Source organism: Pundamilia nyererei, unplaced genomic scaffold, assembly GCF_000239375.1.
Source record: "Pundamilia nyererei isolate P.nyererei 1_Seehausen unplaced genomic scaffold, PunNye1.0 scaffold00058, whole genome shotgun sequence".
In the NCBI taxonomy this organism is placed as follows: Eukaryota; Metazoa; Chordata; class Actinopteri; order Cichliformes; family Cichlidae; genus Pundamilia; species Pundamilia nyererei.
Window position 1 is genome coordinate 3192091 of NW_005187459.1, and position 11015 is coordinate 3203105.

Sequence of the window (11015 nt, forward strand, 5' to 3'; positions counted from 1 at the left end):
CTGTCTCCTCCTCACCCCTTGTAGCCACCTCACCCTTCGCTCTCACATTCTTTCTAGTACAGTCGTTACTTTAAACACCCTCCTCTTCCTCCTCCCCCCCTCCTCCCCTCCAGATAAGAGTTGTGTGTCTAGAGGGAAAAAAAAGAAATAAGAAAAATTATGGGCTGGAAAACAGAGATCAAAAAGAGGGGAGAGATGCCAGTAGTCTGTTAAGTCAGCATGGTTCCTGTTTTATTATCAACGTAGATGCACACTACTGTTGCTGGCCTGGCTTACCAACTGTCTGACCCCTCCTCTATACACATTTACTCGGAAAAGTCTTTACTACATCATTATGCGCTCTATTACTGATTTTCTGTTGCTAGCATATGTAAATTGAATTTGCAAAACGTTTAACATGGGTGGGGTTTTTTTTCTGCTGGTCTGTTTTGATGTTTTTTGGTGTTGCCTTTCCAGTTTAACAAGGGTGTGATCGGACCCTGAAAATCACACCTACGTGAGAAAGAGAGAGCCCACTGCCATGTGACACTGATGTAATTAAGAAACCACTCAGGCTTGTTTTTTTCTCCCTGTTTCATTCGTGTTTACATCAGCTGGGTAAAGTTCGCAAAATCCTAATAATTTTCAAACTTCCTCGGGGCTCCAGTGTCTCTTGATAAGAGGAAAGCTGACCAACCCCCTTCCTTTATTTTCGGAGGCCAGAGAGGGTTAGAAGACTATTGTGTTTGAATGCGTATGTGCCTTGGGAAGGGGGTGGGTCCCCATCCATCCTGCTGTGGTGGAATTTGGGTCAAGGGGATTGGGACTTATTCTAAGGGGGGGGTAGTAGAGGACTGTATTGTTTGTTTTGTGTATGCTATATGGGCACAGGCAAGACACAGTTTAGCTGAGAAAAAAACAAACAAATAAGCATTCTTGAAATCTGCTGGGATTTAAGTTCCAGTTATGTTTAGCGTATCCTAAATTCTTTTCCTAAACATATGGTGAACCGCGTAGCTCACATTCCTCTCAAGTCAAATTCATGCATAAGATATGGGCGTGCCCTCGTTAACAAGTTGGCATACAAAAAAACACAAACTGTTTGGGTTTTTTAAAGCAAAAAACATTCAAGGAATTTGATGACTTGAAATTCATGCCTATAATTTAGAAAAAGGGATGTAGGCGCAGGGAGAGTTGTACATTTTTGTGTGAAATGGGAAAACTGAATTCTGCTTGGAAGTAAATCGTTGATCTGTGAAATATGATTTTTCATGTTTCAAAGGTTTTCCTTCCATATTTTAAAGTCTGCCTTGTCGGTGACTTGCAAGCAAAGGGCATATTTCCCACAGTGTGCGTAGATTGTGGAATGCATATCTGCCCTCCTGTGTAATCATGTAACCTGATATCCAGGCATTAAAGTTCTGGGAATTTGTTTTGAGAGTCTAGGGGTGTTAGATGTGAGGTTTCCCAGACTGCACTGAGATCTGAGGACTCCCTGGCAGGTCGTCGTCACCCCCCACCCGCCACGCCTTCTTCTGTCAAAACACAGAGATGTGGCAGGCGTGTATGCGTATGTGTGTGTTGCATGTGTGGTTTTCATTTCTTACATCATCATGCATCATTTGCCTAGCAAGTGTATCGCTACCAAGAAATCACTCGTGATAATGGAAAGCGTTGACCATCAAAGGCAACTAGATGCTATTTACACGTTGCACAATAGCAGAGTTGCTTTGTAGACTTCTGGACAATAATCTGCAAATTGTTGAAGGATTGCTTGCATAACACTTCCAATCAATTTCCATTTGGGGATCACTGTTCTTTATATTTCTACGCCAAACCTTTTCCTTTTTACGTCAATGCCATTTCTTTGGCATGTTTATGTAGCGAAGGATTAGTGGGAGCAGATTGCAATTTAGTAGTAAAACATGATCTCTGCAAATGCTTTCTGTTTAACTTCTTTTTTCTGCAGATGGGGGTGAGAGTTTTGTTGAAGATATAAAACTTTTTATTGTTTTTACTGGGTCATCTCCTCAGAGATTTTTATGGAATGCTGAATAATTTATGCTGTCTCAGCCAATAATTTGATTTCCTCAACATAACCTGAATTTGTTAAATTGAATATTGCCTATTGTAGCTTTATATCAATGTCATGGGAATGTTATTTGTGATTTTTTTCTGTAGACAGAGACAAGTAGTAAAGTCCAGTGAGAGATTTGATCAACATCTTACAGAAAGTTCTTTCTCTTCTCTTGTGCTCTCAGTTGGCCAGCCAGATGGGGTGTCTGTGGGTCAGAAGGAGGACGCTACTGAGACCATGGACACCATCCAGGATGAAGTGACCCCTCAAGTAAATGGAGAAAAAGTTGATAAAGAGGCCCCCGATGCAAATGATATTTCAGCTGCTGAGGAGAAGGCTCCGGAGGAACAACCTGATGATGCAAGTGAAGTTGGTTTCAAGAAGATCTTCCGCTTTGTGGGCTTTAAGTTCACCCTCAAGAAGGACAAGAGTGAGGAGAAAGACCCTGTGAAGCTCCTGACAGTCAAAGATAAAGAAGGAGAAGAGGGCAGTGGGGCAGATGAGCCTGCGAAGGAAGAGGAGGAGAAGGAGAAAGAGAAGGCTCCTGCTGTTGATGAGAAAAGCACGGCTGAAGAAAAGGAGGCTGATGCAGAGGCAGCTGCTGTTGAGGTCACTACAGAAACTGAAAAAGTTGAAACCACTGAAGCCACGCCTGAAGGTGCTGCTGCTGCTGAAGCTGTTGACGAAGCAGTCAAGGAGGAAGGAGCTGAGAAGGAAGGTGAGAGCACTTCACCACCTCAGGAGGCTGCCATGTCCCCTTTCAGGAAGTTCTTCAGTGGAGGTCTTTTCTCTAACCTGCGAAAGAAAGCGAGCATAAAGAAGCCAAAAGAGGAGGAGGTCAACGAGGTGGCTACTGAGGAGGAGACTGCTAAGACCGAGGAAACTGTTACTGCTGTCGAAGAAAAGGAGGTCAAAGATGTGACAGAAAAGGAAACCGAGGAGGAAGTGTCGGAGGCTGCTGTTGAGGAAAAATCTGAGCCCAAGGAAGAGGCAGCGATTACCCCACAGGAAACAAAATCAGAAGATCATCCAGAGCCCGAGGTCACAGCTGAAACCCCTGCTGTTGCAGAAACAACTAATGATGAGGTAAAACAAGAAGAGCAAAAAGCTGAACCTCCCACAGGAGTGGAGGCAAAAGCTCCAACTGAAGTGACATCTGAGGCTGAGCTGCTGTCATCTCAGGAGAAGGCAAAGCCTCAAGGAAGCCCCCTGAAAAAACTCTTCACTGGAGCTGGCCTAAAGAAGCTCTCAACTAAGAAACCGAAAACCAAGAAAGATACTGAGGCCAAGCTCACAGAGTCTGGGGAGCAGGCGGCTGAGCAGCTCCAGGCCTCCACAGAGCCAGCAGAAGCTCCTAAAACTGATAGTGGGCCCTCATCTCCAGAGGAGTCGGGAGAGCATGTTATTGCTGTGGAGGTGACCCAGAATGAGTCTAGCCAAGAGACTGAAGGTGAAGTTGGATCTGATGGAGAAAAGAAAAAGGAGGGCATCATGGCCTGGTCCTCATTCAAGAAACTGGTGACGCCAAAGAAGCGTGTAAAGAGATCATCAGAGAGTGAAGATGAAGCAGCTGCGGAGAAGCCAGCCAAGTCGGCCACCCTGTCCTCTTCTGAGAGTGCTGCATTAGCAGATAAGAGTGTTGAGGAAGAAGCTAAAGAAGATAAGCCCTCTGAGGAAGAGCCAAAGACTGAAACCACTGAGAAGCTGCTCAGCAGCACCGAAGAGCCCAAAAAGAAAATGGACACCTCTGTTTCCTGGGAGGCTCTAATGTGTATGGGTGGACCCAAGAAGAGGGGCAGGAAGACCTCTGATTCCGATGATGATGAGACCAAGATTGAAGAGGAAACACCAGCAACAGCAGAAGTAGAAAAGGAGGGTAAAACAGAGGCTGCAACTGACACTGAAGGTGAACCAGTTTCTTCACCAGAACCTTTGCCCAGCCCCCCTGAAAGAGAGTCTACCTGGGGTACCCTAAAACGCATGGTTATGCCAAAGAACAAGGCCAAAAGTGAGGAAAAGCCTGATGAGTCTGCAGAGCAAGTCCAGTCTGACAGTGAAGCACCAAAAGATGAGTCATCCTTCTCTCTGAGAAAATTCTTCCCAGGACGCAAGAAGAAGAAGGTTGAAAAACAATCTTCCACTGACCAGAGCTCAGGAGAGGAGGACTCTGAAACTCCAGCTGTGGTTCCGCTTTCAGAGTACGATGCACAAGTCGAAGCTGAACCCGAGGCACAGGCAGAACCAGCTCCTGTCCAGATTAAGGTGTCATCTGAAGACAGATCCCCTTCTTGGATCCCAGCCGATGTTGAAGACGCTGCTGATAAACACGATCAGCTGAGTGATATCCCAGAGGAAGCAGAGAATGCTGCTACACCAAAGTCTATAGATACTGACATCGCAGAGGATGAAACTGAGGACCCAGCCATGCTACCTAAACCCCCGGGACGCACAGGTCGCCGACTCTCTGTCGCTGAGGTCAAGCCTGTCGATCCAGCTCCAGCTGCTGCAACCACCCCTGTTCCTCAGACACCCAAGTCAGAGAACGCAGAAGAGGTTATGCAGGGTGTTGAGTCCCAAATCAGTGAAATCCCGTCCCAGACATGTGTGGCTGTAGAAGATGTACGATTAGAGGTAGCTGCTGAAAAGACAGAGCCTGAACCACCGATTGACAGTGCCAAGGCCACAACAAATACCATCCTCGAGCCACATACTCACGATGACGCCATGGCTATCTGCACTGGCCTCGGCACCAAGGAAATCGCCAAAGTAGCTCTGGAGAAGCCTGCACAGCCTCTGGTAGAGACTGTGGCGGTGATCCGTGATTCTCTGTGCTCTGAGGTGTCAGTGGAAGAGTTGGACCCACCTACAGTGGAAGCAGTATTCACAGAAGACCCAGTGTTGACGGCCCAAGTGCAGCTACTAGAACCCACTGAACTTCAAGTTGCTGTTGAAAGTTCAGGGAGTGATGGAACTATTCAAGTTGCCAGCTTGTGTCAAGAACCGGAGATTGAGAAGGTTGGAGTCGTGAACACTGTCACAGAGGAGTCTGAGGTCCTTCAGCCCACCATAGTAAGCGAGAACTCCCCTAAAACTGTGCTAGTCAGTCCCATTGCTCCGACCTCCGAAGCGGTTATCTGCACCCAAAGTGTTGAAGTCTCTGAGGTAACTGTAGAGACCAAGGAAGTGGAGATGGAAATGGAGCACTTTGCTGCCACTGAAGAAAATATCCCTGTACAAGAGGTGTTTCAGGCTACAGCTGCAGAGATGTCATCAGACATATGTGAAACCACAAAGACCACCATCACAGAAGAGACTGACCCGCCCATTCCTGTAGTTCTTCCAAGTGAGGTGGTTCCTGTTATCATAGATACAGTCGTCCTTGTGGCTCCAGTCAGTGTGGAAGCAGAGAAGGCGGCGGCCACAGAAAGTGCCTCAGAGTCTAAAGTAGCCGATGTTGAACAGTTCAACTCGCAGGAAACCACGAAGGAAGTTGCAAAGACCGCAGAGGCTGCTGCCACCCCAATAGTAGAGACAGTGATCAGTTCACTTGCTAAGCAGGCCAGCGAGAAGACAGAGGAAATCAAGGAGGAAGCCCAACGGGTCAGTGAAATTGAGGTTCAGAGCATGGCGATTGCTCAGACTGTCATTCAGGATGCTGTAGATAAAGTTTCAGAAGATGTACCTGAGCCAAAGAAGCCTCCCACTCCATCAGCTGCCATCCCAACACCAGTCCAGGCAATAGCAACAACAGAAAACGAGATCGACATCGCAGCCGACGCACCAGTTGTCACTGAGACCCCTGTTCCCATCGTCTGTGAAAAACCAGTAACAAAGTCACCTCAGCCACTCAATGTTGCCATTCAGGTCATTGATGCTATCCCAATCGAGGTCACTGAGAATCTTGAAGAGGTGGAAAAGAAACCAGAAGAGGGTCAGAAGCAAGATGCAGAGATTAAAGTAAGTGAGGAAACGCTTAAAACAGAAGAAGCAGGACAGGTAAAGGAAGAGAGTCAGGAAAGTGAAGAGCCTGCACAGGTCAAGGAGGTACAGAGCAAAGATCAGGAAGAAGCTCCTGAAAAGGTGGAATCACAATCAGAGGAAACCAAGCCTGAAGCTTCCTCAGAGGAAAAGAAAGAGAAAGTGCTTGAAGTCCACATGCCCATCCAGGTGGTCCTGCAGACAGCGCTTGTGGTTGAGGAACCATCAATCGAAGAAGAGGCCGTTGAAGAGTTCGACAGCAACGGTCCTGCAGCTCAAGACACCAACGCACCACCCAAGAGCAGTGGAAGCGAGAAGCTCCCGGTGCTGGAGGAAGAACCTCAAGCGATAAATGCAGTGGAGGATGCAGCTGGCACATCGGAGACCGAGAAAACACCGTCAAAGTGTGCAGAAGTGATGGCGCAGGTGATTGAGGAGATCGAGGAGGCTGTGAAGGAGATCGAGCCTGTGTCCACAGAGATCACAGCAGCATCATGAGCAGGTGAGGCTAATCTTTCAGCACTGTTATATTGTCTGTTTGACTGTCTCAGAACTTTAAGTAGCTTCTGTACTAATAGTATCTCAAAACTTGAGATTTTTTCTTTTTAAGCGTAGTTATTTACAAAATTCCTGTGTTGGCCTATCAAACAATCTTCTCATAGTGTTTTGTTTTTTTTTAAAAACATCAATGGGTCCTGCTTTTATTAGGGAGTAGGGGAGGGGATTTGCACTCTCACCAGATGAAAAAGCTTTTGTTCAGGCTATGAGTAACCAGGGGACCTTTGATATCAAAGCAGGAATGCCGCCATTGACCCCTTCTTTGTAGGCCGGGGTCTTAAAGGGAAGTGGTGTGTGTGTGAGGGGCAGATGAACTTGTGCTGAAAGGCTGATTATGATTCCTCCGCTCCCTCCTTCTGTTTTTCTTCTATCACAGGCTCAGTATGGAGTCAAGAAACCATGTCGGAGTATGCATTTACTAGACTCAATTACAAAGCTTCAAAGAGCAGGCATTTTTCTTTTCAGTTTTAACTGAATTATCCTCTTATAGTGAGCACAGTTTTCGAAATACAGTGTGATGTTACCTGATACGACCAGATACGAGGACAAGGGGGAAACTGGGCGTAGTTCGCTTAAATATGTATTAAGCAATGCAATGAGAGGCTGGACAGGAACAGAAACGGGAGATAAACACAGTAATTCAATATGATGCTAATGCTAATTCAGCCACATTTAACACAGCTTTAAGATGAGATTCGGAAGATTTTATTTCCTAATGTAATATAACAGAAGACAAGATCCAGCCATTTCTTCTTCCTAATATATGTTTTATGTGCTTCTCCACTGCAGCAGAAAGGAGGCGACTGATGCCTGGGAGACGCACTGTCTGGACCAGGACATGAGTGATGAGGGAGAGAAAGAGAGAGACAGTAAGAGACAAAAAGAAGCTGCTCTGGGAGAACATGTTGAGAACGACCTCGGCCATTCCACCCAGAGAGAAGAGCAACAGCACCGCCATTCTCTCCAGCTGCCCTCCCACCTGTATTCCAACCCCGTCCTGCAGCCCTGTCACTGCAACGTGACGACCCACTGTTGCACCCTCACCCCACCCACTCACTCACACTTTCACAAACACACACTCATGCATGTCTTCTGCCCCAGAAGCATCCCATCTGGCTTGTAGTCAGTGCAGTGTATCTACAGTGTCCCAGTGACTTTCCATTGCCCTTGTTGCACACCGCAAGAGTCAGCAACCCGGCTGAGTGTGTTTCTGTGCATATGTGCGTGCGTGCGTGTATGTGAAAAGAAGGAAGAGTAAGATGGTCTTAGAAAGTGACGAGATGGATTAATATCCTGTAAATTGTATTTATATCTTGATTATTCTTACATTCACTCCTAGGTCTTTATTTTTTTCTTTATTTTGCTCTGTTTTGTTATTGTATGGACTTTGTTGCCTGTTTTTTTAATTTCTAATATTAAGCTGTGATATAACAGGTATTTTTGAGCAACATAAGAAAGCAGACTTTAAAGTTAGATGCCCACGTCTACAGTATTTCTTACTAAATGTATCTGGATGATCAGAATTTACCAAAACAAATGTGAAAGTGTTACATAAAAAGTGCTTAGTGTATCACAGCTTTAACTGTCATTTTCAAAGGTTATTAGGATTTGTAGCAAGCCATGGTACAAGTGTTATTCCTCTGGCAGAGAAAACAAGCAGTAGGGGCAGAGAGTATGATGATACTTTTCAGAAATGCATCACATGTTTGACTTTTGCCACATTCTCTTGTCACAGTTTGTCCTTCGCCACTCGACACCCCGATCAAAATGCAGCTCAAAGTCGATAAGAAAACAATCACTGCCTGGTTTACTGTAAAAACACATTGTTACTCATTGTTTCATGTAATAATACAATAAAATACTATTAAAACCACCTCATCTGATACTGTGACACAGGCATGCAGTAAACAGTGCAAAGAATATTGATGGCACTTTTGTGCATCCATGAAACACTTGCACTTGTCTGCAGTGTTTAATGACCCTGTTTTCTGACTTTCTCTGTGAAATATGTCTAACTGATGTGAAGCAGTTTTACACTTTCTCTGCTGCACTATATTTACATTTGAAATGAAATTTTAATGCCCTCTGCTGCCTACAAAAAGCACTGCAGCCCATTAGTCTTCACTCATTGGTGTCATTTTCTTTTGAACTTCAGCTATATGTTAACTAAAAGTTAGTAAAATGTGAGATCATCATCGTCCAGTTTTGACTTGATCTGCGCTTGTTCACCACGCATGGTCGCTCAGGGTCAACAAATTGGCACAAGGGAGGATGTAGACCAAGAGGTTGATCAATAAAGCGTGGTACCATAAATTAAAAACAATAGCTCATTTTACTCTTAATTTAAAAGCCAAATCAAGTTAGGATAAATCAGGGAGTCGTGGTTTCCATTGCTCACAGGATAGGAAATCAGTTGCATCCAATTAGATTCCCAAAGCCTCTACTCAGCTACTTTGATTTGGGCATCAAAACTCAAAACCGAGTCAAAAGTCGGGGCTTCTTTTGGAGATTTATTGGCAGATGATTTCTGAATATCTGCGTCATCCCTGTGATGCAGTTTCACCACCAAAGTAATCGCTTTCCTATTGGTCACAACTCCTGAACAATGAATTAAAAGTAAAAAAAGGAACCTCTTCAGATGTGAGTTCTATTATCAAATCAGTTTAATTTAGTGGGTGACGCTAGTAGCTCTGAAGGCTCCCCTTTCACTCAGCTTTATTGCCAAACAAGTCAAGGATCAGGAAGTCTGGACCATTATCTAGGTCACCACTTCACTTTGCTTTGACCCCAGAGGGCCTGTCACATTAGTGATATTTGCTTTATTTAAAATAAGTGATTTAAAAAGAAAACGGCAAACTAAAGACTTTTGCTATTGCAGCATATTGTATATTAAGCATTTAGGGGCACCCGCCCACCTTCAGTCCTCCCTGCTTTTTGTAACACTCTTAACTGTGAACCTGTTAACATTTGTACAGATTGTATACCTACTGTATGTACTTAAATCATATTGTTGTAATATTAACGATTAACCTGCAGGCATTTAGCATAATATTCATGTAGCATGTCTTTTATATTTCCCAAGCTGTTAATAGTAAGGATTCAGAAACTTCTATATTTCATTCAATAAAGTTAGAGAAAAACGGTGTGTAACGTGAATACTTTAAATCATGATGACTCACCATCAGGTAACAACAATATTTAGTGATTATGAAGAGTGCATAAATACACTTTGGTATAATAATGTGCAAAAGTCTTAAGCCACCCCTTATTTCTTTAGATTTTGCTTCCAAGGAGCCGTGTTTTTTTAAAGTGGTCTTGAGCAATACTTCTCCAAGCTACTTGAGGTACATTACACCAAGGAAGCACTACTGAAAAAAAAAAAAAGGTATGACTACCAGACTGTTGCACTGTGACAGCACCATACCAGACTGAACCCAGAAAAAAATTGTGGGATAAAATAAGACAGATTATAGTTACTAAATGACTATAAATCACTTTAAATTTGAAAAAGGAAAGAAAATTAAAAGCAAAAAACAGAAATAAATAAATACATAAGAGGACAAAAGAAAAGAAAGACTCATAAGAGGGAAAAATTGATTAAAATGATCAAAAACCTCACCTTATGATAGTTCTTGTTTTAAATACAATATTTGAGCGAGCTGACTGGAATTTTCTCGATACTGTTAGATAATAATCACATATTGTTATATTTGTGTCTTTAAAAAAGATAATTCCTCAGTGGACAGTTAACTCCTGATAAACCTTTTTACAAGACAGTCATTCAAATCTGTGGTTATAAGATGCAAATATGAAACATAAAATTCACCTGAATAAATGTCCTACTTTGAGTTTGTCTCCACCTGCTGGGCGGTGGCGTGTTTAGGGTGGAGGATGTAGTTGCAGCTGTCTTGCAGGTGGAGGTGGTGCAGGACAAGCAGAGCAGCAGGTTTGTGAGTGTTTTGGACTTGAATTAAAAAGACCAAGACGTGCAGATGAGGCTGCTGTGTGAGGTAGAGACAGGTATAAGGATGTGTATAAAGATTGGGTCTCGCTGTATTGCTCAGGCTGCTCTACAAAATCTATTCACAGGTGCAATCCCACTACTGAGCAGCATGGGGGCTTTGACCTGCTCCGTCTCCGACCTGGGCCGGTGCACCCCTCCTTAGGTGACCTGGTGGTTCCATGCTCCCCTAGGATCACCATATCGATGCCGAACTTAGTGCGGACACCCGATCGACATAGCCTGCTGCAGCTCAGAGCTCGTGAGCTCAAACGATCCTCCAACCTCAGCCTCCCGGTAGCTTGGATTACAGGCACGCGCCACCGCACCCGGCGAGAAGCAGCTACGTTAACAGGGCTTTTAACTATGTCTGAGGTGACATCATGACACTAACCTGCTGCCCATCATTCGCAAAGTTGTAAT

At 44.3% G+C, this 11015-nt stretch overlaps 1 protein-coding gene across 2 annotated transcripts in view; it reads left to right on the forward strand.

Annotated features, from left to right (window-relative positions):
• The window catches only part of akap12b (A kinase (PRKA) anchor protein 12b), a 58095-nt gene extending 48358 nt beyond the window's left edge, over positions 1-9737 (forward strand). For both annotated transcript variants that reach the window (XM_005734482.1, XM_005734483.1), the window contains 2 exons: positions 2241-6536; positions 7382-9737. In XM_005734482.1, coding sequence (XP_005734539.1) covers positions 2241-6532 — 4292 coding nt within the window. In that variant the 3' untranslated portion in view covers positions 6533-6536; positions 7382-9737. The remainder of the gene's footprint in view (positions 1-2240; positions 6537-7381) is intronic.
• The last annotated feature ends 1278 nt before the right edge of the window (positions 9738-11015 follow it).